General features: G+C 47.5%; 1 protein-coding gene across 3 annotated transcripts; it reads left to right on the plus strand.

Annotated features, from left to right (window-relative positions):
* The first annotated feature begins 5721 nt into the window (after positions 1-5721).
* Positions 5722-24596, plus strand: EPN3 (epsin 3). Of its 3 annotated transcripts, XM_032785126.2 has the most exons (10): positions 5722-5764; positions 6010-6075; positions 11449-12153; positions 13146-13264; positions 18503-18610; positions 19470-19554; positions 20006-20323; positions 21809-21919; positions 22643-22873; positions 23930-24596. In XM_032785126.2, the coding sequence occupies exons 3-10, from the start codon at positions 11580-11582 to the stop codon at positions 24244-24246; spliced, it is 1863 nt and encodes a 620-aa protein (XP_032641017.1). In that variant the 5' UTR covers positions 5722-5764; positions 6010-6075; positions 11449-11579; the 3' UTR covers positions 24247-24596. The 3 variants fall into 3 exon arrangements, with proteins under 3 accessions (XP_032641017.1, XP_074927819.1, XP_074927818.1); XM_075071718.1 differs by lacking the exon at positions 21809-21919; XM_075071717.1 differs by lacking the exons at positions 5722-5764; positions 6010-6075 and having other exon boundaries at positions 11352-12153.
* Positions 24597-26084: the final 1488 nt, after the last annotated feature.

A 26084-nucleotide genomic window follows, 5' to 3' on the forward strand; every position in this document is an offset into this window, starting at 1 on the left:
AGTTAAAAGGGATGAGTTTGCTCCCTTCTGTTCATTTTTCTGTGACTATTTCAGTTCGGGGGGGGGGGGGTTCTCTCTGATTTTTTTTTGTGTGTGAGTTGGGGGTCACATTTTTTCCACCATGAGGCCTCTACACAGCTGCTTGTCGTGCCTCGTCCTATGACTTCTCAGTAGTGGAGCTCTTTGGGAGTAGCTTGAACAGGGTAGGATTTGGAATCCAGGGCTTACATAGTGAGATTTTAATCTTCTGATTTGGGTTGGCCTTTTCTCCTGTGTTATCCCTGCCAGGGATTTGGTCAAATTGACAGAACATGGCCTCCTGTGGAAAGATCGTCCTTTTTCTTGTATCTGGCCTTCCTGCCTGAATTGTCCTAAAATGTCACGATTAAGCAGGAGCATCCTCATCCTTCCCTGCAGCATTGGCCTGGCTGTAATTAGAATTCTCCAGCCAAGGAGCAGAAGTGGACCCCTTTTATAATACTGTTCCCCACCTCAGTGGAGCAGTACATTGCTAGTGGAGATAAAAGCAGCACTCCCCTGCCTGGGTATGAAATCATCATCCCACACAGGAGTGAGACAGGATTCCAATGTAAAAGTGCTACAATTCAGTCACCTGCCTTCTCCCCTTTCTTTCTCCTGTTTATATAGTGTTCTCCCTTTTGTTGATCTTCGCATATGTCTCTCTCTTTGGCCATCTCAATGTATCAGTGTCTCACTGGGGGGCAACCCTTATTCCCCTTACTCCCAGAGCTAGTCCCATTGGAATCAGAATCAATGGAATTGACCCTGTGAGTAAAGAGAGCAGGAGTTAGCCCTGTTAGCCTCTATCTAATCATCCCCTCTCCTTGTGTGCTGGTTTGTTCTCCATGTGTGTCTGCCTGTTTCCCCTGCTGCCAGCTCTGTCTGGATTTCCTGGTGTGTCTGTCAGTTACCATGGCATCTTTTTGTGGAAACTTATCATTTCTTAATGCCACACCCACACCATTTAGCCTTGGCTTCAGGACATTTTTCAAATCCAGAGGAAGCTGGGATGTAGTCTATCTCAGCTTGGCACCTTGTTTCAGAAACGTGCAGCCTCCCCATTAAAGCAGCTGGACTCTGTGCACTAGAAAAGGCTTTGGCATTATGAAGAAAATATATCAATATCTATATTAATTTACATTTGCAACATGCCTTGAGATTCTTGGGTGAAAGGTTAAATGCACTGTTGCTAATATTATATATGCGTGCACACAGTAACACCTGTATTATCTGAGATGATTCATTGTATTTGAATAAATTCCTTTTCTGACATAAGCCCTTACAAGTGCTAGCCTCAACAGAGGCAGAGAACACCCTTCTATCTGCAGAGCTAACAAGTGGTAAGAGCTGACTGCCCACTTAGAAGGGGACTCTGTTGCTTCAGGAGGCATCCATCCTCCTCCGTCATACACCCAGCATCCTCCTAGCAGCAGCAGGTTTGATGGGAATGTTAGGAGCCACACCAGAGCCATGTTTGAGCCTACCATGACCTTTGGAAGCTGCCTTGCCCCTTTCCACTGGGCATAAACATCCTGGAAATCAGAGTCATATGGCTACCTTATATGGTATCCCGAGGTGTTCTATAAAATCCAACAGTGCAGATCCTGCCAGACAACACAACTGTAATGTACTAAGTAAACAAGCAAGGAGGTGCCAGCTCATCACCCCTGTGCCAGGAAGCTACCAAGCTCAGAACGTGGTGTCACCAGCCCGGGATAACTCAAGTTGTTCATCTCCTAGGAGTCAGCAGCCATCTAATAGACTACCTAAGCAGACAGTCTGTCACCAACCATCAGTAATCACTGCCAAGGTTCATCACAGAGCCAGTGTTCTATTGATGGGGGACTCCGATTGCAGATCAAGGATAGCGCCAAGAGTCAGAATTTTTGCTGCAGAAGGAGCATGAACCCTGAATCATTAAGAGATGCCTTCCTTCTGCCGTAGAATCAAGGCCTTTTACATGCCTTCCCACTGATTCATAGGGTGATATCCAGGATCAGGATGGATAGAGCCACACTCATTCTTGTAGCTCCTCATTGGTCGAGACAGTTGTGGCTGACAGACCGACTACAGATGCCCATCTGGCCTCCTAACCAGCTCCCAGACTGCCTGGTCCCAGTATCTCAGAACCATGGTCAGATACTTCATCCAGACCCCTCGTCACTGGATGTTGGCTGGCTGAGTACTACTGAAAAAGACTGTTCCTTGTAGGTTCAGGTGATCCTGATACAGAGTACGAAGAAGGCTACAAGAAAGACTTTCCCCCCTTGAAATGGGAAAGAATCTCAATGTATAACCCAACACAGCCTGGACCCAGAGCAGGTTCTGATGTTGAAGATCTTTGACTACTTATTGCATTTAAAACACTTTGCCTTTTGTTCAGCTCTGTTAAGCTCCACCGGGCAGCAATTTTAGCTTGTTTATCCTTCTTTATAGTCGTGCTCAGTCATCTTGCACCCAACAGGATCAAAGTGTCTCAAAAGCCTGTTACATGTTTACCCATAGGTCAGAGAACTTTGCATGGGAAATCAATATTGTCCTCCGGAATCTCATGGAGCCTCCCTCTGAGGCTCTTTCAGAACACTCATTACACTGTCTCACTCTCCAGGCAGTCTTTCTAATTGTCATAATTCTGGCTGGGAGAGTTAGTCAGTTGCAAGCATTCATGGCTGAACTTTCCTATGACCTTACTCAGAGACAAGGTGGGTTGAAATCTCATTCTGTGTTCATCCAGAAGATGGTCTTGGAATTCCATTTGAACCAATCAGTTAATCAACCTATCTTCTTCCTGAAACCCCATTCTGTACCAAAAAATAACTTGCATGTTGCCAGAGTCTTACTTTATTACATTGACAGAACAAACCCATCCAGACTGGCTCCTTGTTTATCTGGAGCCATAGCCAGCCACTCATAAAATCAGGTGATTCATCACAGAGAATATACCAGAGCATAATACATGCCATCTCAATATGTTACTAGTTGGCTAGTATCTCTCCTTTTGGATGTTAAGGTTCACTCCACCAGAGCTCAAGTGACATCTTCCACCTACTCCAGAAATGTGGCAATATCCTAAATCTGTAGGGCAACAGCATGGAGTAACTCACTGACCTTTGTCAGACATGACACATTGGACTTAGCTGCTAGGTTGGATGCTAACCTCAGGAGAATAGTGCTACAATCACTATTCAACTAATGCAGCTGAGACGCCTCATTCCCACCATCTTCAGAGCAAACTGTTTGCCAGTGACCTACAGGGGGATTCCCACTGACATATGCTCAAAGAAGGAACAGTTATCTATTGTCCAGTCATTGTGGCTCTTTGAGATGTAGTTGGTGAAGATCCCATGACCCACCCTCCATCCCTCACTTTTCAGAGTCCTTGGCAACCCTAGGCTTTGCATTGTGAGGCAGAGTGATGGCCATTCTGCCCTATATGCCCTTGCATGGGAGCATGAGGTGACCACTGTGCAAAAACTTGGATCTTGCACATTTGGGCCCCATGCATGCCCACAGTGGGATCTTCACTGCCAACACCATCTCAAAGAACCACAGTGAATGCACGGTAAGTAGCCATTCTTTTTGCTGAGTTGTTTTCCTCCAACTTTTGGTGTCTATCAGCATTTGCTAGTAGTTTTTAGTAGCATGTTGTCTCAAGGAGCAGTTTATATTTCCTTATAGCACTGCACTGAAGGTGTGTGTCCTTTGCTGAGCAGGCAGGGCAAGGAGCAGCCCTTCATTTTCATTGTGTCTCATTTTCTCCTAACAGGCGTGGGAACTAGATTTTTGGCTTCCACTTACCGTGTGGTGGTGTCCATTTCATCCTACCTGGCTCTACAGTTGCAGACTTGGTTGATGTCCAGAGTAGCTTGGTACTTCTTCCTTTCAGGGGAAAACACCCTTGTAGGGCCTGGCTGTGTTCAGATGACAAAATCTATTAAGAGCCCCAATGCGTGCCCTTCTATTGGAATATGAGCCCTCAAGAGAGGGTCATTTCTTTAGCCAAAGGGATAATGGGTGATCTAGATCCCAAGCTGCCAAGCCATACAGGTCAGGCAGGAAGGATCCCTTTCCTCCATGCTTTGGCATTTAATTTTAAGTATTTAATAATTTATAGCATGGTGTATGAAAAATAATTTATAGGTGGCATATGACTGTATCCCATATAACATCAGAACACAGACATCCTCATAAACAGAAAGTGAAGATAAAGAAAAGACAGTGCCTTAGACTGGCCAGATGGTATTCCTCTTGCTTTATCTCCACTGGAGGATCCTGTTGGCCATCTCGTGCGAGCAGATTCTGGTGGTGGTCTTTTCCACTCATGCTGGGAGTGGACGCTCTAATTCCCAGGCAGGAGCATGACCTGCCATACACCTTTCCTCTCTTTCCCCTGGTAGGCTGTCTTTCAGACAGCAACGAACTCTGAGTTGAGGGTCATCCTGAGGAGACTTAGAGTGGCCCAGGAGGTGGCTGTTAGGTATCTTCCCAGATTACCTTCTCTGGTGTAGCCTGAGGCAGAGCCTTTGGCTCCATGGCTCAGTTCAGCATAAGTAACCTGTTTACATGTGTCTTGACCTGGCTTTGGAGTGGGCATATGTGGGACTGCTTTCAAAGCTCCCTCTCTCTGTGCATCATATAGAGGGGGCATGGAGGGAATTAATTACTGATTACCCGCAAGAATATCTCTGCACAGAAGATGTATTCTCTATGAAGAAGATGTCAGGGATTTCTAATATTAAAAAAAAAAAAAAAACCTGAAATCCTGTCAGTGATTAAAATAGTAGGCCAAGGTTAGGGGAGTGTGTGGGTGGTGATGATGACAGCAAGAGATCTGACTTATTCTTGAATGTCATTCAGTGCTTCACTCCCTGAGCCGGAGTCTGGTAGTTCTTCGGGGAAGGGCCACCACACTACAGATGGAAGCCGAAAATCTCACTCCTACAACTGAGGAGAGGCCGTGAGACACGCTGAAAGCGAAGAGCCTGCTCCTTTGGGCGAAGCTGTTCCAAACTTAGATCCTGTAGAATCTTAACAGATGCGACTGAACAGGGGCTGGGATGCCATTTGGGGTGCATTGTGATCAGCTGGCAGAGTCCAGAGGAAGCTGCAGCTCTGGACTACAGTAGAACACTGGCCTAAAAAAATAAGTGACTGGCTGGAAGCCAAAAGGGACAGTGACTGAGCGTTTAAACATCCTCCGTCCTCTGTACACAGTCTGCATTTCTCAGCAAAGGGGTCCCTCCATCATTTCCCTATTGCATACAGCGACTGAAAGGTTAAAGAGAGCTGGGACTTCTCTGCTAGCTTCACAGAGGCATATCATTGCTGGGACAATAAGAACTGGGAGCTTTTGTGAAGTCTGTGGACCTGAAGGGGTTAATGAGAGCAGCCAGTCCTGCCTGTGTCCTGTTAGAGCTGAGACAGACCTGCCCAGCCAGCTTAGCAACTTTCACACCGTGCGTGCAGTGCGCAAGAAGCAGAGAGATTTCTGACAGTCTCAGGGAATAACTACAGCGTAGCTCTCCCCATCCACCTCCGAGCACACACTGCCTGGTCCCCGGGGGGAGCAGCGAGGAGGGGATGTAGCCCTTCCTGGATTGGGTGGATTTAGGAACTCTGGGATTGAACCTGCACCAAGCCTGGACAGTCATCGGCAGGGAACAGTATAAGGGCTGATCGGAGCACCGTCTGCTGATCGCACGGCTCAGAGTCACAGTGACAAGAGAGGAAGCCAGTGCCAGAGGTAAGACTCTTCTCCCTGTGCATTGCTGAGCTGGGATGTCTGGGGACCATAGCCAGAGACAGGAGCTATCCTGTGGTAAGCAGGAGGGTGACTGGATGGATAGCAGGGGAGGCAGGTTGGAGGAGGGTGGGGGTGGGGGTGGGGAGGAAGGTTCTGGACGCTGGAGTATCTCAGACTGCAGTGAAGCACATTTTGATTTTCATCACTAGTTTGGCAAAGCTGTAGGATTTTTTTTTTTCCAGCAGAGCTCCAGCAGCCCCCTGCAGGAAGGCCCGAAGTTTCTGAGATGAGGCTGCTTCAGGATGACTGAGGTAGGGCAAAACCTCCCCTACTCCCCCAACCTCCCCAGGGTACTGGATGGTGGCGACTGGGGGATGTTCACTCACACGGGGTGCAGCGCCATATGGATAGAACAGCACAGGGGAGCCTTCCCAGGGTCAGGGGCTGGCTTGAAGTGTAGCCCCAGCTCCTAAACCCAACTCTTTCCTTTGGTGTCTCCTCCCCCACCCTCCCTGGTGTCGCACTGGTCATCTGAGCATTGTGGTCACTTCCACTCAGTACAACGGACTTCCCTGGGCTGGCTGGCCAACTTCAGCTCAGGCCTCCCCTCAGGACACCTGCCCTGGGACGTCCCTTGTTCTCTTGAAGTGGTGGTGCCCCTCTGCCTGTGAAACACCCTCCACACAGGAGAAGGGCCTGGAGTTCCAGACATCTGGGAAGGGAAAAGAAGATCCCCGGGGGATTATGTAATTCCCCCAAGCTATTGCAGATCTGAATGGAGGCATATGCAGCCGAGGGGGTAAGTGTGTGCTTTGCGTGTGCTTGCATGTAGTTACCTGAACATGTCAGGGTGGGCTCCTGTCTTTGATTTGATGCTGGCTAGGATTTTCCTTAGAACCTGAGTGTTTGGTTGGGCTCTTCGCAAGTTTCACCCTTGGTCTCACAGCCAGACTCCCTCCCTCCCTGTCTCTAGCTCTGTCTTTTCCTCCCTTTCTATCTTTGTCAGCTGTAAGAAGAGTCCAACCCGTTCCTAGTTCCTGTAACTTATCCCCCTCCCTCAGCACTGGGTACTTCCCTGTGAGCCTGGTGCCCAGTGGGGCGTACTGAGAAGGGGCAAGCAATGGCCTTTTGGAACCTGACTGCGGGCTTATTAGGAGCATCTCAGGCACAGGGGAAAGCAGCTACGGATGGAGCCTTTGCCGAAGGCTGACTCCTCGCACTGTAGTTCTGATTGCTGTTTGGATTTCACCTGCTTCTTCTCTTTGCTTTGGGCAACGTTCTCTCCAAGAGGGAGGGCCGTGCACATTGCTAAAGTTAACAAGGCTTTTCCCATCTTTCTCTTCTCTTCCCCATCTGTCTCTCCTCCTTCTCCCATCCTCATCTTGCTGACATCTTCCCTTTCCTTGTCTGTCTCCCTGAGTCTTTTCCTCTGTTTCCTCATCTCTCTCACCTGTCAGTCTGCCCCCGACCACTCTACCCCAATCATTACTTGTCTCTCTTCCTCTCCCTTCCCTGCCTTTCTCTCCCTGTCTCCTCTTGCTCTGGTCTCTTTCTTGTTGCCTCCTGAGGCCCTTTCTTTTCCCCTTTGCTGGGATCACTAAAGCTCCCTGGTTGGTGGAGACTCTGCAGTTTGGTTCAGTGCTGAGCCACTGTGTCCTTCTCCCCATCTGACTGCTTTTTGCTCAAGGTCACTGCAGTAATTCCATATGAGGCTGCCTGGTGCTGCCTTATCTACCACACGGTTTCTGTTTCACTCCCTTTATATTCCTGGGGATATTGTGTTCGATAAAACTCACTGCTTTTAACGCCATTGGCAGGGCTCCAGGCACAAACACTCTGCCTCCTCCGTGCTGCCACCCATGTCCAACTTTTGTTTTTTCTCCTTCTTTCGTTCCTGTGTGTCTGGACATCATAAAAACTGAAAACTTTCTGGGAAGTTTTGCAAGCAGGTGAATAATTGCATGGACAGCTCACGTTGCCGACTGGAGACAATCCTGGTGCCAGTTGGCACATTGGGAATGTCCGGATCTGGGGCTTCTACTGAAGAGGGAACCTGCTGGGAGCTAGAAGGGAATGTCCCGAGCTGAGGCTTTGATACAAGGGAGAATTTAATCAGAAAAAGCCTAGTGTTTGCCAGCAGGGAAGGTGGAACTTGGTCAATAACCTTGTTGCAGTCAGAAGGGAAAATGCTGATCTTGATCCTGAAGGACTTAACTTGATCAGCTCAGTTGTTTTTAAGCAGTAAGGAGTGAATGTTTCCCCCCACCTGCTGTCTCTGCAGTCATTTTACTGACATTTAGCCGCACTAAGATCTAAAGACAGTAAGCGGGTTCAGCTGTGCTGCACTGTGAAAGGAAATCAATACAAGAAAGTGTCTTGAAAGAAACTTCTTTAGTCCCATAGCCATCTCTGTGGATTCCTCTCTCTCTGCCTCAGTGAGTGTGATGCCTACACTGGCTGGGTGGGGTGAGTGGGTGGCCTGTTCTTCACCACTGGCCATGGGGTTAACCAGGCCATACCCAGGCAGAGGCAAGGCCTGTTCATCTGAGGTGTTCTCTAAGCAATTCTAGGACATGGCTGGTTTAATGGAAGGTGGTGGGAGATGCGTGCTCTTCGTGGGTGTGTTCGCGTGAAGCTATTTTCAGCCCCGACTCCATCATGGAGAAAATGAGGTTCCCTAATGGAGGTTATAGCTGAGTCACTCAGGAAGGTAAGGATGAAAACAAGTTGTAGCAACTGAATTCCAGGGAGCGGTCACCTCCCAACAGTTGCCTCTCAAGCCAGGAGGTGAGGACTGAAACTACTGTGTCGCTGCACTCTTATGAGTGCAGGGTCAGGGACAAACCCAGTCAGAGTGTGGAATTGGGAGAAGGTCTCTAGCACAGGTCAGACTTGTGCCTTCTCCTTGGGGCAGTGCGGGCAGTGCTGTGTGGTGAGCTCCAAGCGTACATTAGCTGGAGCACAAGAAGGGAAGTGAAGGGGGTGGGCCTAGAAAGAAAAGGTTGGCCTTGAGCACAAGCAATCCAAGAGATCATTGGGGTAGCTCTGCAAGTCGTGGTTTGCCCTTCTCCCGAGGAAGGAGGAAACAACTCACAGGGTCCTTACAGTTCCTCCATCACCAGACAACTGGAGTGAGGGAAACTCCTGCCCTGATTTGTTCCCTCCCTTCCAGAAGCTTGGGGCCCCGCAGGTTACTCAGAATAGATTTAAATGACAGTTTTAAAACATCAGTGCCCTGTCTACACTGCAGCCGTCATCGTCACCACCGTTGGTTGAGAGTCATGGGTCCCAATTTCTTTTCTGTTGACACATCTTTGAAAACCTCATTGTAACATGCATCGTCTTTTCATCGCAACTGGGCTGAGGGTTACTTTCTACACATGCAAATCCTGTCCCTGAGACTCTGGAGGATGGCTTAGCTGCTCTGCACCTGTGTGTGTGTGTGTGTGAGAGAGAGAGAGAGAGATACTTTGTGCTCATTTGAAAGAAAATGCAAAGTAAAATGTTCTCATCTTTCTGCACCCACCACCTCCACCCTCTATCAAATTAATTTCTCCTCCACCCACCTCTCTCTTGCTACCTCTGCTTGAGCATAACATCAGCAGTTAGGTGGGCTGCAGCGTGGCAGGAACATGACAGAGACCCTGCATGGGGAATGCACTTGTTTAAAAAAGATCTTGTAGCGAGTGTCGTGCTCTGGAAAGGTGCTGCAGGCTTCTGTTCTACCTGCAGGCTTCTGTTCTATCTGCAGGACAGGCATAGTGGCAGCAGGAGGCCATGTGGTCTGGAGGGCTGAGCCCAAGGCCAGCACCAGAGCCTTGTGTGTTCTCATCTTGATCTTCCGTGTTGGCTTGCAAGGTGTCACTTGACCTCTGTGTCTCACTTATCCCTTCTGTCAACGGAGGATTGCAACCTTTCCCTGCTGCGGCGAGGACTAATTGAGTTAATGTGTGTGAAGTGCTCGAGGTTATTGTTACAGGAGAGGCAAGAGTAGTGCAAGTTCCCTGCACCAGAATGACCCGAGCCTGACCGGGAGAAGCCACCAGGGCAGCTGGACAGTAATCCAGTCTCCATGACCCAATCTGCATTCAGCTTCTCCGCTGAAACTGATAACAGTGGGGTCAGTTAGCACCGGGTGAGATGTGGACACCCAGGAACAGGACTGAAACCACCATGCTTGTTTCTGATACACCACTAAATACTAAGTCCAAGCTTTATCTTCCTGTGCTTCAGGCAACAGGGGCTCTGTGAAATGCCTGTTCTCAGACCCTGAGGGGGAGTATTGCTTAGTGTATCCCACCTTCAGATTTACTGACCCCCATCAGTGTCCATTCCAAGAACAAGGGGTTACCTTAGTAATGCCGTGAGAGAAACTAGGAAAGAGAGGAAGAGGTTTGGTGAACCTGCCGGTCATTTCTCTACAGAGATGCAGGATGGAGATACACCCTGAACAAAATTCCTGTAACTGAACCCAAAGTCTGGGGTGAAACCCTGGATTTATTGAAGGCAATAGCAAAGCTCCTGTTGATTTCAGCGGAGCCATGATTTGGCCTCTGGTGCATAAAGAGTCTCTCAAAATCTAGCATTCTCAACCTCAACATTCTCAGGATCAGTTTGACTTGCCTGAGCATGCCAGAGTTTGAGATGCTTACCCAAAATGGCTGGGTGCACGGAACTGGCTCAGAAATCTTGTCATCTCTAGCACCTTTGTTTCTGGTAGGAAATATCATGAGAATAGGCTCTCTTGTGCATTGCAGCACCTGCTTCCCTTGCTGGGATCCAGAACCAGCTTACAAGCTCAGAGAATTGTCAGTTTGAGTCTGAGGGTAGAGGTTTGTTAGGGGGAAAGTTTCTTATTTTAGCCAAACTGATGCACTAATCCTCAGGCTTGAGCCGATTGTTCTCTAACAGGAGAAGGCCGTGGATAATTTCCAGGAGAAGAATCACAGTTCGACAAGTGATTGGGAAAACAAGAGCAGGGGATTCCATATTTATTGCCTCTCAAAGAAACTCATTTGCTGAGTTTACTTGTAAAAAGGTGCCTGGGATCTAAGAGTCACGCTTGTTTTCTTTTCCTTCAGTGACATCAGCAGCAGTATAAAAATCCCTGTTGACTAAAGGCAGATGCATCTTGAACTTAGTTAACAATTCTGATGATGCATAGAATTGACAGACTGGAATCCATTTCCCTCTCCCATAGTGTGTTTCCATTGAGAAAACAGTATACACCTATTTTTGCCACTATGTGAGGCTCAGTACATAGAGGAAGCAGATCTTTGGGGGAAGAAGGTGCCATTTTTAGACAGTTACTTTTAGGAGCAGAACCACATGGTAAAATCCGATCCAACTATTTCTGCAGAATACAAGAGGAGATATCTGGAGAAACTATAAGAACTGACTATTTATTTTCTATATCATTTTTCCTTTGGATTCATCTTGATCAAATAAAAATTTAACTTGTCTGCCTTTAGCTGCAGTAAGTAGCAAGGTTAAGTCACAAAATACAAGGATGTTTGAAATAGAACTATTATAATTTTTCATATTACATTTACTATATCTTGATGATATGCATTAAAGGTGAAAATTACTGCAGGAGCTGCCAGAGAGCAACAGAAGTGCTTTGGGAATGCAAACTGGGTCCCTTTTTCACTGGTGATTGTATTCACTTTCTGTCTGTTTTCCAGATCAGCATAAAATCTAGTGAGCTAGAGCTCTTTCACTGGTGAAGCTGGAACGGTGACTTTCCCACTGGGTCCCAGGCTGTTTATTCCTCAGTTCTTCATTGCCCATTGTGGACTTTCTGCAAGGTTCAGCCATGACTACCTCTGCCTTGCGCCGGCAGGTAAAAAACATTGTGCACAATTATTCGGAGGCAGAGATCAAGGTGCGTGAGGCAACTTCCAATGACTCCTGGGGTCCACCCAGCTCCCTGATGTCTGAGATTGCAGATCTGACCTTCAACACAGTGGCTTTCGCAGAGATCATGGGGATGATCTGGAGGCGGCTGAACGACAGTGGCAAGAACTGGCGCCACGTGTACAAGGCACTGACCCTGCTGGACTACCTCATCAAAACTGGATCAGAGAAGGTGGCCCATCAGTGCCGGGAGAACCTTTACACCATTCAGACTCTGAAAGACTTCCAGTACACAGACCGTGACGGCAAGGACCAAGGCATAAACGTGCGGGAGAAAGTCAAGCAGGTCATGGGCCTGCTGAAGGATGAGGAGAAGCTGAAGCAGGAAAGGGCTCATGCCCTGAAAACCAAAGAGCGCATGTCAACTGAGGGCACGGGCATCAGCAGCAGCCAGCAGCTCTCTTATGGTAGGCGGACATCGCAGTATGGAGAAGACTATGGCAGGCCGAGGGGGTCTCCATCATCCTTTAATTGTAAGTGCTGCAGTGCTACAGACCGTGCATGGTATGGCAAGCATGGGTATTTCTGATCCAAAGGAAGTGGATCACTGGGTGTCTGAAGTTCAGAAGGAATATTTTGGGCTTGCTCTTATCTATCTTGACAGCCTAGTCCATAACATTGTCTTTTAGGGCAGTGGCTCTAAACTCATATCAGTTACTTTCTAGCCACATTGCCAATAGTCTCCACTGTGAAGCAGACACAGTTTTCTTTCTGTTTTAATATCATGGGGTAGGTGACCTTTGGTCTTCCTCTGGGCCATCCTCATATGCAGCTGGCATTCTGGATAGTAAAAGCTAAGGCTCTGACTCTACCTCTCACAGAGTCTGAATTTCTCCCTGTCTTCAAGGCATTATTAATTAATGGGTAAACAAGGCACTCAGAACACAGAAGTGAAGGAAGCACCACAGAGATGCAGTCTTGAACACCGGGAGCTTGTTTAGGAGGTTGCAACTCTAAAATGTTTCTCTAGCTGCTGCTTTTTTTAATATTAGCCTCAACTATTTTCTGATAGTTTCCTATCCTCCCATCAAGCTGCCTGATTTGGTGGAGTGCCTCTGCCATTGTGTAGAGATTCTTGTGCTAGCAGAGTCCCTGCTGACAAACACAATTTTATTCCTAGCACACTGAGGAGTAATTGTTCCACTTGCATTCTGACTCCAATCCCCACCCTTCTCCTTAGTCAGGCCTGTGGTCGAACTCCAGCTCTTTAAAGGCAGACTGTCTCTCTGAGTGCTCTGTGATGTCCATGACACTAGGAGAAGCTTCCCAAGCATTTAGGGCAGTTGCTAAGTACGAAGGTCCTGTAGCTGAGCTGGGTGGTGGGAATAAGGGGAGAGCAGAAAAGCCCGTCAAGGCGGAGAAGGTGGGTGATCATTGTGGATTGACTCCTGGAAACATCCCAACTCCAGAGATTGTTTTTCTTCCTCCTCTTTCAGTCTGAACTCTTCCTCTTTTTTTATCTCAGCCTCTTCCTCATCCCCTCAGCACACCTCAGACCTGGAACAGGCAAGACCCCAGACAACTGGAGAGGAGGAACTGCAGTTACAGCTTGCACTAGCCATGAGTCGAGAGGAGGCTGAGAAGGTACTGTTTGCAGCCGCCTCCTGTGGGGTGGAGTGATTGCCTGCAATGTCACATGGCCCATCCAGAACTGCTGTGAGCAAATATTTCCAGCAGCTGGAGATGGGACGCATGAAGGGGAGGGCTCTGGGTCACTACAGAGAATTCTTTCTCAGGGGTCTGGCTGGTGGGTCTTACTCACATGCTCAGGGTCTAACTGATTGCCTTATTTGGGGTCAGGATGGAATTTTCCCCCAGGTCAGAATGGCAGAGACCCTGGATATTTTTTCCCTTCCTCTGCAGTGTGGGGCAAGGGTCACTTGCTGGTTTGAACTGCAGTAAATGTAAACTGTAGGAGACTGTAACTTAAAGTCTTTAAATCAAGTTTTGAGGACGTCAGTAGCTCTGCCGGAGGTTATGGGCCTGTTATAGGAATGGGTGGGTGAGGTCCTGTGGCCTGCGATGTTAAGGACAGACTACATGAGCATGATGGTCCTTTCTGGCCTTAAAGTTTGAGTCTATGGGATCGTGGTAGTAAGGCATGAGAGAGAGATTTGTAGGCTCTGTCAACCCCCATGCTAGTGTGCACAGTATTGTTTTCTCACACAGCACGTCAGCATCTCGTGGCATGATGAGGATTAATTGCACAGTTGTTGCCCCTTTCATATCCTGTGCATGCAAGTGAGACTATGACTTGGTGCGTGCACTGTACCAGTACATCTTAAATCAATCCCAAACAGTCTCGGAAAGATAGATGTGGTGCATCTAAATCCTTTCTTCTGTGTGGTTGTCCTGAAGATGAATGGTCCTTTTCCATGTGCCATCAGATGGTTTCCAAGAAGGTAAATAGAGTCCAGTCTGGAGATGTGGAATCAGGACTCCCTACAGCTCATACGTAATCCAGCTTCTCTAAATACATTGGGTGAAATCTTGATGATATTGAAGTTAATGGAAGTTTTGTCATTGACTTCAATGGGGCCCAGATTTCACCCACTGTCTTTCATGTATAAATTACTCTGATTCTATTACTTTAACCATGAAGGTTTTATGCTGATGTGCCCAGAACGATTCTGTTATTTCCTTGACAGATACCAGGGAGAACCTGTGTCCCCCGGGGAGAATGGGTTCTGTACCAGGAATTGTAAACGTCCTGGAGAACTGGTCCGTGTACTTGTGACTCTAGCTGTGATTTGAATTCGGTTGTGCTAGCGTGTGTGCATCTGATCACTAAGTTCATTTCACATGACTGTGTTGAATTAAGTCACTTTGGATCATTTGAAATGAGGCTAGACAAAGGTCTGGAAGACATCGTAGAAAGCAATTCTGCCTTGGCCAGGGGGAGTGGAGTGGAGGGTAGACAAGATAACTTAATGGGTCTTTCCCATCTTGCTGTTATATTCATCGTTTTAGAGTCAGCCCCAAAATCCCAGCCTAGAGCCTGTGTCCTTCATGTACTTTCCCCAGCTCTCTTATCAGCTGATCTGCTTCCCCTTTTCCAGGCAGAGACTGTTTGTTTACACACACACAGTTTCAGATTAACACCAACTGGCACTGCCTCTCTCTACTGATACTGATGATATTTGAGGAGGACGAAGCCACTAAGGGACACCACCACCCTTTGGGTGACAGTTCCAGGGTCAGGGCTTTCCCTTTTCACTGTAGTCTATATTTAAATGAAGCTTGGACCAAAATGTCTCTCAAACGTCTTCTCCTGGCTTCGCCTCTGGTGGTTGAGGTTGTCCCTGTGCTAGGATTGGCTCTAGGCCTTAGCATTCCTCTTTGTTCTGGAGCTACACACAGGCCTGGTCTACACTGTGGGGGGATCGATCTAAGATATGCAACTCCAGCTACAAGAATAGCGCAGCTGAAGTCGACGTATCCAAATCTAATTAAAATTATGTACTTCGCATCCTCGCAGTGCTCGATCGACGGCCACAGCTCCCCCATCAACTTTGCTTCTGCCTCTCGCCAAGCTGGAGTTCAGCAGTCGATGGGAGAGTGATCGGGGATCGATTTATCACGTCTACACTACACGTGATAAATCGATCCCAAATAGATTGATCACTACCCGCTGATCCAGTGGGTAGTGTAGACACACCCACAGTTGCTGGGTGCCTGGCTAGTTATAGGATTGCTACTTACAAGGCCACCATCCCTGTTTCTGAGCAAAATAGTCACCATTTCCCACCCTTCCCTTCCTGGAAGCTCTTTTATGGACTTCAAAGAACTTGTGTCCCTATTTTTGTCCCAGAAATGTGGCTCTTTGTAGCTTCCCAGACCTTATCAAGGAAGCTACTGTGGTTAGTGCTGAAGGAACATTCCAGTCAAACAAGCCCATTAGAACCACCCATCTAGGCAAGCCAGGCACAACTGGGGAATGGGGGAGGCAAAGGGGACATTTATTTCCCCCCCCCCACACCCAACAGTCTTCAAGGGGCCCCACATAATGGTCAGAGAGGCCAAAATATGTACAAAGTTATCCAATGTTAAACAATGGAACAGCAGCAGACTGGTGAGCCTTCACCTTTTCATAGGTAACCGTTGACACATCAGCCAAGTTTTCCTTTTTTAAACTCTTAAAATCCAAGAGTTTCCAGGGGTCTAACTAGCCCTCGGACTCCTGGAAGGTTGTTTTGTTTCTAAAATCGTGACCTCCCAGAGTCCCAGACTGCTTGCCCCCCACTCCAAGTAATGGGACTCTAGAGCCACCCTCTGTGTCTAGGTCACACTGCTTCATGCAGAATAGCCCTCTTCCACTGTTCCTGGCTCCTTTAGCACTCATGAGTTCTCACAGACCATCAAGCCTTGCTGAAGGATCCCTTAGGGATGTGAATTGTTGCGGCTAGTAGTTGTGGTCCCATCTGCATATTTGACCTTTTAGTGGGCCCAAACTGTATGTCCACCAAATCGACATTGTCAGCATGGAGGGACATGGTCAAAATGCAGCCTGGTCCTGCTCCCACTGATCCGTGGTATAATGGGGCCCCCAATGTGGTAGCGTTTTACACCGAAGACAAGATCTGAATATTTTCCAACATACGATGTAGCAGTATTCACTGGGCTGTTTGTGTGCCTGTTGGATGAAGTTGGAACCTGTGCTGGTCCAGCAGTTAGTGATGAGATGGAAGAGGGACAGAGTTTGTTGCAGCACATAAATCTGTTTAGTTTTATCATTGGGTGAGAGAAGAAGCATGGTCCGTAGTCGACTGGGAGTAAGGTCTTGGGTTGTCCTATGGGCTGTACCACTAATACGCTATAAAAGGGGTGGCCAAACTGTGGCTCATGAGCCACATGCTGCTCTCTTACCGTCAAAGTGCCATTCACAGAGCCCCCCATGTCCCTCACTGCATTCTCCACCTACCAGACTGGGGAAGAGGGGGAAGCTCAGGATGTCTGCCTGCAGCAGGGTGGTGGGATAGGGGCTTCTGCCCAGTGGGAAGAGGGAGACTTGGGGCTTCAGCCCTGCGGGGCGCACCTGCCAGGGCTCAGGACTTTAGCAGGAGTGGGACTGAAGCCCCAAGCCCCGTCAGGAACCTATCACAGGGCTGAAGCCTGGAGCCTTGGCAGGTGTGCCCTGGCTCGCGAACTTCTGAAGATTGTTGTATGCGGCTCAGGGGATCAGTAAATTTGGCCACCCCTGCACTATAGGATCTTTGCTTAACGTATCTGTACTTCAGTTTTCCCATCTGAAAAGTGGGGATAATGGTGTCATCACAAGGGTGTTGAGGATTAACGGGTAACACCTGTAGAGCTCTCTGATTCTCAGAAACTGCTATAGCAATGCTAGGAGCTGTTTTTATTCTTTATCAGTGTTGTTAATGGAAGATCTGCTAATGATGTTCCCATGGAGATAAAAGAGCAGAAACATCCACTGAACTCCTGAGCAGTTTGCAAAGTGTTTAGCTTTTGCAAAGGCTGCCCTTGCTATGCTCTGATCTCAGCAAGGGGAAGAAGTGTCACTGGGAAGCTGTACGGTTAGAGGCCTGACAAGCCAGACAGCTAAAAGTCTAAACAAAAGTTATAACCACAAACACAATGCAAGACAGAATCTTATAGGGCACAGATGAGCCTGAAGTGGCAAGGTGTTTGTATGTCAAATAATAGAGGACACACAACATCTTGCATTAATATACCACCCTTCATCCTGGATCCCACAGTGCTTTACAAGACAATGTCACTGAAGTGCAGCCATTTCTGAGGTGGAGTGCAGCAGCCAGCTGATGGCACCACAGTGGGAGGACTTAAGAAAAGTGCTATGGGATCTTTTATGTTCACGTAATACAGATGGGATGTTGGTGTTAGGGCCTCATTGTGACGGGCAAAGTCAACTGTGCCAGGATTCAAACCTGTGGTTTCAAGGTGGTGTTGTTTCAACCCAGAAGCTTCTAAACCAGCCCCTCCAGCAATGGATTGACGGGCAGAGTGCTAGAAGAGTAGATGAACAGACAAAACAGTGGGTGGGTGAATGACTGGATGGAAAAGGAAAGAAAAAACGATTGATAAGTATATGGAGGAAAGATCACATGGATTGGTGCATGGATGATGGATGGATGAAAGAATAGACATTAAGATCGTGGCTGACTATCTAAATGGAAGAAAGAGTAGCAACAGTTAAATGGATAAATGGCTGAATAAAATGACTTACCGTATAACAGGCGAGGGATTGAAAGAAAGATGGTTACAAGAAAGGGGATAATTTGGCAGCAAATTCAGAGACCTAGAGTCAAAGAAGCAATTTCATTCAGTTCTCCTTCATTGGCAGCAGCCGCTTCCTCCAGCCACCAGCACAGATGAAGAATTGCAATTGCAGATAGCGCTCAGCCTGAGCAAAAAGGAGCATGAGAAGGTACCCCACACCCAGCAGGTCAAAGGGCACTTTCCTCTTCTTGGATTCTAACTTCATGAGTTTCTAAACGGACCTTTGGAGTATTAAACATTGTACAATTTTCTGCCTTGCTTGGTGTCTTCCTGGGAAGTGGTGTACCCCAGTCCTTCTGCTTCTGGTGCCTGCTTGGCTGTAAACGTACTTTCACTGCTCTTAAAGCTGTGTGCTGCATATTCCTAACAGTGGATTTATCATGAAATGTGCAAATACATCAGTAAAATAAAACAAGGCTGCTGCTGGCTAATGCATTACAGTTTCGGGCACAGCAGCCTCTGCCCTTGGTCTCTCTGCAGAGAGTCAGTGCACATTGGTGATCATTTATCCTGTGTCTTTACTGATCACATCCCGGACATATGCACTGTCCATTTTGACTGCAGGAAGTGAGGGCATGCCAAGGAGAGAACTCACTGCTACAGAGGGCACTGCAAGAGACCCACATGGGTATCGAGGAGGAGGAAGAAGAGGATAAGATGAAGAAAAGTCAGGTGAAAAGCTTTAGTTGGTGGTCTGGAGGTCTGGGGAGATATATAATGAGGTACAGAACATTCCATCTCTTGGTCTCTGGTTCAAATCTATCCTAGATTGGTAATGAGCAAAGGGATTTTACTTGATGGCTGTTCACTGGTGTATGTGACTTGATCTGGTGATCTCAGTGTAATGCTTCATGTCTGCATGATTTAAAAAACAAAAAAAAGACTCTCCATAACAGTTCACACCTCATTAGCAGCCTGACCAGGAAAACTGAATTATCCCTGGATTGTCCCTCCAGGATGGGTTTGAACGGGCTGGGAGACACTTGCCCTGTTTCTGCTCTGCTGTATTTGTTGTGTGCATAAGTAGAAGAGTTCAGCTGGCCTTGCTGTCCCCCTGGCTTTGTGCATGAGCGCTGCATTCACTTAAAGCTTTAGCTGGAATAGATTTTAAATGACGTATTTCTTGACTACAGAGAGAAGCCAGATCAGAGCATTCCTGCCCAGCCCTAAGATCTAAGCTTAGGTTGCTTCTCTGCAGGAAGTACAGACGTCTCCCATGTTACACAAACCTGACTTATGCAAATCCGCACTTACGGAAAAAGTTCCATAAGCTAGAAATACAGTTTTTTTGTTGGTTTTGTTTTTTGCGTAATGGTTGGGTATACGTTTCCGACTTATGCAAAATTCGAGTTACGCGAGGGTTCTGGAACAGAACGCTTGTGTAAGCGGGGAGCGTCTGTATGAGGTGATGTCTGGAGTTACCTGGGAAAAACCCCTCTAGTAGCCCCTTTCACTCCAGGAGCAATATCGGACAAGGCCTTGCAGGTATCCCTGATCCTTAACTTGTTTCTTTTTCTCCTTACAATTCTAGTCCTCTATTGCGGAGCTGGCAGACATTTTTGGACCAGCGCCAGTAACTTCAACCCATGTTTCAGCTGACCCATGGGATATTCCAGGTGGGGGCAACTTTCAATCTGCTGATGCTTGGGAGAATGGCAGAACCTTCTCCTGTCCATATCTGTCCTTGTCCAATTCTGGGGAACCTAACAGTAAGAATCTTTGATTGTGTTCTCTCTGTCTGCCCTTTCCCCTTATCCTCTGCTCACTCACTGCAATCTCATAGCAGCTTTTAACCACACCCGCTCTATTGAACAGAACCGAGAAATGAAGGAAGAAGGGTTGCAAATGGTAAACATGAGCTGATTACTAAATGCATCCTGCCTTCTGGCCTCATTTTGCTTTATGCGTTTCTTTCCCGATTACCTGCTCTTTTCTTTTCTTTCTTTCTCCTGCTCCTCTCTAACCTATTTGCCCCTTTGCCCCACCCCTGGCTGTGTTTCAGTTCTCTCTGCAATGCCTTTGAATGGTTCCCTCCCTTCATTCCACAACTTCCTGTGTGTCTTCCAGGTCTAAAGTCCAATGTGGAACCAGCAGGAGCCTCTTGGGTCACCTCTGGAGACCCCTGGGCTCCAATCCCTGCTGCTTCCGGGGATCCTCTAAGCCAGATGGCAGCATCAATCAACCAGACCTCCACAGGGCCTTGGGATCTTCCTCCCATAGTCTCCTCCTCCTCCTCCTCTGACCCTTGGGAGAAGACCCCCCTCTCTTCAAGTCTGTCATCAGCAGATGCCTGGGTAAAGGCATCCCCACCTTCTAAAGCTTCTGCTGATGCTACTTCTGCTGCTGATCCTTGGGGAGGTGTCGTTGACAGTCCTCCCAGGGCAGGTAAGAGAAGCTCATTTTGTTTGTCAGTTTCCATTGCTACTTGAAGCTCAGGATTATTCTTCCTGACTTCCTCACGATACTTATCATCACATGCCTTCTTTTGGGATCCAGTTTCCTCTGATCCTCTAACAAATCTCACCTAATACCTGCGTCTTGTATTTCCTTACCAGGGAACGTCTTTGATGGTCCACTTTGCCAGCTCCACTCTGATCCCTCTCCCGAGGAGGAGATTGTAGCAGTTTTTTGCCTAAATCTTGAGCACACTGGGAGACCTAGACCCACTCTTAGCCATGTCTATACACAAAAGAGAGTTGTTGTGAAAACGGTATAGCCCCCTGGGAGAAGAATAACAAAACCACAGATCAGGTCTGTCCAGTGTATGGTGAAAGTCCTTGCAACGCCCAAAGGGGAAAACCCCCAGGAGGACAGTAGTGTGTGATAGAGGAATTTACATTAGTCCCACTGGGGGAAAAAATGCTACAAGAGTTGGACTACACAGAGTGATACCAGTGCTGGTAAGGCCCACACGGGGGAATCAGAGCCACAAATGTGTAGAAGCACAAATTTGCAGACAAAGAATACTTGAGAAAGCAAATTTCTTAGGGCTTGACTCTGATCTGAGTTACAATGGTGTAAACTTGCAGTAACGCGGCTGAAATCAGTGGAGGAATGGATATTTAAAAGAAGCCAGATTCTGATCTCATTTACATGGGCATACATTCATGGTGAAATGACTCTGAATTTAAATGCATGTGAATGAAATCAGAGTCTGGCCCCTGGTGAATATCTTTTCCTTGCCTTTGTTACTAATTAATGATGATTATTTACGTATTATTTGTATTGCCATTGTGCCTTGGAGCTATGGTACCAAGGGCCCCCTGTGCAAGGTGCTGTACAAACACAAAAGATGTCCCCTGCCCAACTGAGCTCAGAATTTAAGTATTTCTCAACAATGGTTCTTTCCTTTAGAGAAAGGAATTCAGGTCACTGGCACTTCTTTGGGTTGCTAGCTTTTCTCGGTCTGTGCAGGCCTTAGGATAGAAATGAAGGGTGACAGGTTTCCGGAGTCATGGGGCGTGCCTGTCCCTGCAGGTCTGCGATTGGTCTGAACACACCTTCCAGTTGCCCTCTGAGGCACTAACAGTCGGGGAAGCTGCCAGGCTGCAGAGGATGGCATGTATGAAGTGGGCCCTCCCTTGCGTGCTTAGTTTCTCTGTCTCGTCTGCTGGCATTGGTTGGTCAATGGGTCACTGATTTGGACTCGGTGGTTCATTCATACAGGTAGCTTCAGGACTCACTGACCTATTTCATTCCTTTCTCCCTCTCTCTGGTGTTCTATGTTCTCCTTAACCCCTAACTCCCCATCTCTGCTTGTCTTGCCTTGTTTTTGTCCCTTTTAAAAATTGATTCCCTCTGTCCTTGCTCTGTTGTTTTCCTTCTCCTCACTTCCCTTCTGGGTCTGTCTGTCTCCTTTGTTCCTCTCAGCTTCAGGTGATGTCACTTTTGACTTGTTTGGAAAACCGCCACAACCAACAGAGCAGCTGGAACATGAGAGCTCACAGGCCCCATCCTCTGTCAAGCCTACCAGCCCTGTTGGTAAGAGAGTCCGAACAGATCAAGGATGCTGGGGCCAGAAGGGCAAATAGGGCACTGTGGAACAGGGGGGAAGTCGGCGGATGTGTGAGGGTGAGAGCTTCTTTGGGGCTCTGTGGGAGGGTATATTTGTTTCATATTGTGGCATGCATCTGCGTGATTATAACATGGCATATGGCTACTGACCCCAAAGTCTCTCACTGTCATAGTGTCGTACAATTTCATCTTTGTGTTAGACATCTGACGAAAGGGTTAACTATCCCAAAGTATTTGCATATGGGCGAAGATGGAGTCCGTGCAAGCTACTGTTTTTCCATTAGCTAGAAATACTTGGGAACAGCTGGGGCAAACTTCCATTGACATTTGTCTTCTGAGTCTGGCAACAATGTATGCCGCGACCTGCTGCTGAGCAGACAGAGGACGCAGCTTCTTGAAGCAGAGATGCTACTTCTGAGCTCGACTCCCTGCAACAACAATCTGTGTTAAGGAGAGTTTGTCCCAGATAAAAGAGAAGCATTTGTGAAGGCAATTCAAGCGTGTGCTTTCTGATTCTTCAAGACACAACAGTCAGCAGAGAGGCAACATCACTAGGCTTATGGTGCATTCAGTCTGCAGGATGCACTGTTCTGTTTCTCTCATATCGCAGTCCACACTTCTGCCTGTTGTTCTCTTGACGTTCATTATCCCATCTTTGTTATGCTATTAAGTCTCTGCTGTTTGTTCTAGATTTGGACCTGTTTGGCGACCCGATTCCCAGCACCAAGCAGAATGGAGTTAAAAACACAGATGTTTTTGATCTTGCGGGCTTAGGAGACTCTCTTACTGACCCCAACAAAGAAAGGAAAGATTGTAAAACTCCAGAGTCCTTTCTTGGCCCAACTGCCTCCTCCTTGGTGAATTTGGACTCCTTGGTGGTTGCCCCTGCAACCCTGAAGACTCATAATCCATTTTTGTCAGGTAGGTCATGGGGCACAGGGCCCAGTCAAAAAGGCCGCTGAAGGATGTTGTGCAGTTTTGGAGGGTGTATCTATGCTACAGCGTAAGTCTAGGGTTCAAACTCTGGCTCAAGCCTAATCCCCATTCTGTCTACACACAAATTGCACTAACCCAGGGTCCCAGGACCCCACAGGGATGAAGGGTCCGAGCCTGAGTCAACCTGGGACCCAGGGTTCAAGCCCTGTTGCTTTGCAGTGTAAATGCAGCCCCACTGAACTTGTGCTCTGGGAATCTGCAAAAAGTATCCCACAGTCCCATCGGCCAGCTTTCTTTGTCCAAGTTTGGTGGACAGTCAGATTTTCCCACGCTGCACCACGAACAAAAGGCTAGAGCAGCCACATATTCGGAGGGTGCTAGGAAGTCTGGAATACGGGTGGTTGAACTTGGGCCTGCACAATGCAGTGTAGGTGCCAAAGCCCTAGGTTCAGTAATTCCTGAGATGGGGTTACAAATGAGTGTAGATGCTCAGGCCCTAAATTAACAAACCCAGAGTCTGCTAACTTGAGTTCTACTAACCCCGGGCTTACGTTGCAGTGTAGATGTACCCTGAGGCTCTTGGTGGACTATGTAAGGATGACAGGTGGGACCTTCAGGTGGCTCATGAGCTGATGTGAATCAGAAGGCCACAAAAGGATGGTGTGCGGACCCTTGGGAATGTTTTCACAATGACTTGGTTTCACATGCAGCACCTACAGTGATCGAGCTTTGCCCTTAGTATCATAATGAAAACAAAACCACACTGAAGTTCTAATCCTGGCCAGGAAACGGAGGTCAGCCTGAAACTCATGACAGAAGCTTTTGTTTGAACTTAACTTCTCAAGCTAATTTTTTCAGTCTTCTGTCTGAATTTCTGAGGTTGAGTCAAAGCCTGAATGTTCCTGAATCATCGATTTAGCAGTTGAATTTAATAGCAGTATGTTTTGCGGCCAGTGACTAGCCTTGACCTTTAACCCTATCCCCTAACTTCCTGTCTAGTAGACTGTATCTCTGATGATGCTGTGTACTTTCTCCTGACAGGTCTCAGTGCACCTTCTCCCACAAACCCATTCAGCACCAGTGACCAGATCAAACCAACACTCAATCAGATGAGGACCAGCTCCCCGGTGCCAGGCATGACCATGGGGATGACCATGAACTCCATGACCTACAGTGCTTCACTCCCTCTTCCGCTCAGCAGCGTGCCAATGACCCTCCCCGTCTCCATGAGTGCCTTCCCGCAGGCCGGAGCAGGGCCGTTTCCACAGCTACCCAGTAACCTGCCTCAGCCTTTGTTGCCACTGACTGGCTCTGCTCTTCCCCCTGCCTCACAGGGGGTGATGAACCCTTTCCTCTGAAGTCTCTGGATCTGTGTTACGTGTAGTCTGTCTTGTCCCGCGCCCAGCTATTATGGAAATCTTTGCATGTTCTCATGCAAAGGCCTTGTGGGCACAAGTTCATTAGTTGTGATGGAGGAAACTATTCACCCGAAACGCGTAACCCAACACCTGCCCAGGTTACAGAGACACAGTTAGCATGAATCTCCTTGCTTGAAGTGCTGTAGAAGTATTTGGTGGGTAAAGGACGGCTAGATCTGCCTCTGATGGCAATAAGGACACTCTTGTCATCAGCTGGCATTCCCATGATCTGCAGAGTAGATGGAGGGTCCCTAAGAAAGGGCTTTAATTATCTAGGGCCCTCCACTCTCCAGCACATAAAGATATGCTGGTACATAAAGAGCCCAGTATGAAGCATCTTAACAGACATTTTCTAGTCGCCATAGATCTCTTGGAGATCATTGTGGGCCTGTCAGTGGGACAGAGGAATCCTTCTGTAATCTGCATGGAAGGTGCAATCACTTGCTGAGACTTGCAGCCCTAACACTTGCTGGAGGTCAGGATGTTCTCAGGCACAGAAGGAGTACTCCTTAAAATCCCTTTCCTCTGCCAAGTATCAGAGGGGTAGCCCTATTAGTCTGTATCCACAAAAGCAACGAAGAGTCTGGTGGCACCTTAAAGACTAACAGATTTATTTGGGCATAAGTTTTTGTGGATAAAAAACCACTTCTTCAGATGCATGGAGTGAAAATTACAGATACAGGCATAAATATACTGACACATGAAGAGAAGGGAGTTACCTTACAAGTGGAGAACCAGTGTTGACTCACTCTTACAGACCTTGAGAGGTAGGCCAGTCCTCGCTTACAGATGGCCCCCCGACCTGAAGCAAATACTCACCAGCAACTACACACCACAGAAACACTAACCCAGGAACCAATCCCTGAAACAAACACCATTGCCTACTCTGTCCCCATATCTACTCTAGCGACACCATCAGAGGACCCGACCACACGAGCCACATCATCAGGGGCTCATTCACCTGCACATCTACTAATGTGATATGTGCCAGCAATGCCCCTCTGCCATGTACATTGCCCAGACTGGACAGTCTTTACGTGAAAGAATAAATGGACACAAATCAGACATCAGGAATGGTAACATAGAAAAGCCAGTAGGAGAACACTTCAATCTCCCTAGACATTCAATAACAGATTTAAAAGTAGCTATCCTTCAACGAAAAAACTTCATAAACAGACTTCAAAGAGAAACTGCAGAGCTACAATTCTTTTGCAAACATAACACCATTAATTTGGGCTGGCTCATTACAAAAGCAATTTTCCCTCTCTTGTTACTGACACATTCATCAATTATTGGGAGTGGCTCATATCCACCCTGATTGAATTGGCCCTGTCAACACTGGTTCTCCACTTGTGAGGTAACTCCCTTCTCTTCGTGTGTCAGTATATTTCTGCATGTATCTGTAATTTTCACTCCATGCATCTAAAGAAGTTTTTCTTTTTTTTCCTACGAAAGCTTATGCTCAAATAAATCTGTTAGTCTTTAAGGTGCCACTGGACTCCTCGTTGTTTCCTCTGCTAGTCACCTGTATGTTTTTCCCCATGGATCTGGGGATAATTGAACTCTGATCCTGAGAATCCTCTTCCTCTCCTGCTGTCACCCATATGTTCCTCTATTTGGATGCTAATGTTTGGGACCCTTTTCTCTGCCTGCCTTATCCAGATGTCTTCCTCCCCCACATCTGGGTGTCACTCTTGGGAACCCTGTTTCTCTTCTGCTGTCACCTGGATGTTACTCTGCTTGGGTACTGATCTTTGGAAACCTTTTCTGCTGATGCT

Source organism: Chelonoidis abingdonii, chromosome 13, assembly GCF_003597395.2.
Source record: "Chelonoidis abingdonii isolate Lonesome George chromosome 13, CheloAbing_2.0, whole genome shotgun sequence".
Classification (NCBI taxonomy): domain Eukaryota; kingdom Metazoa; phylum Chordata; order Testudines; family Testudinidae; genus Chelonoidis; species Chelonoidis abingdonii.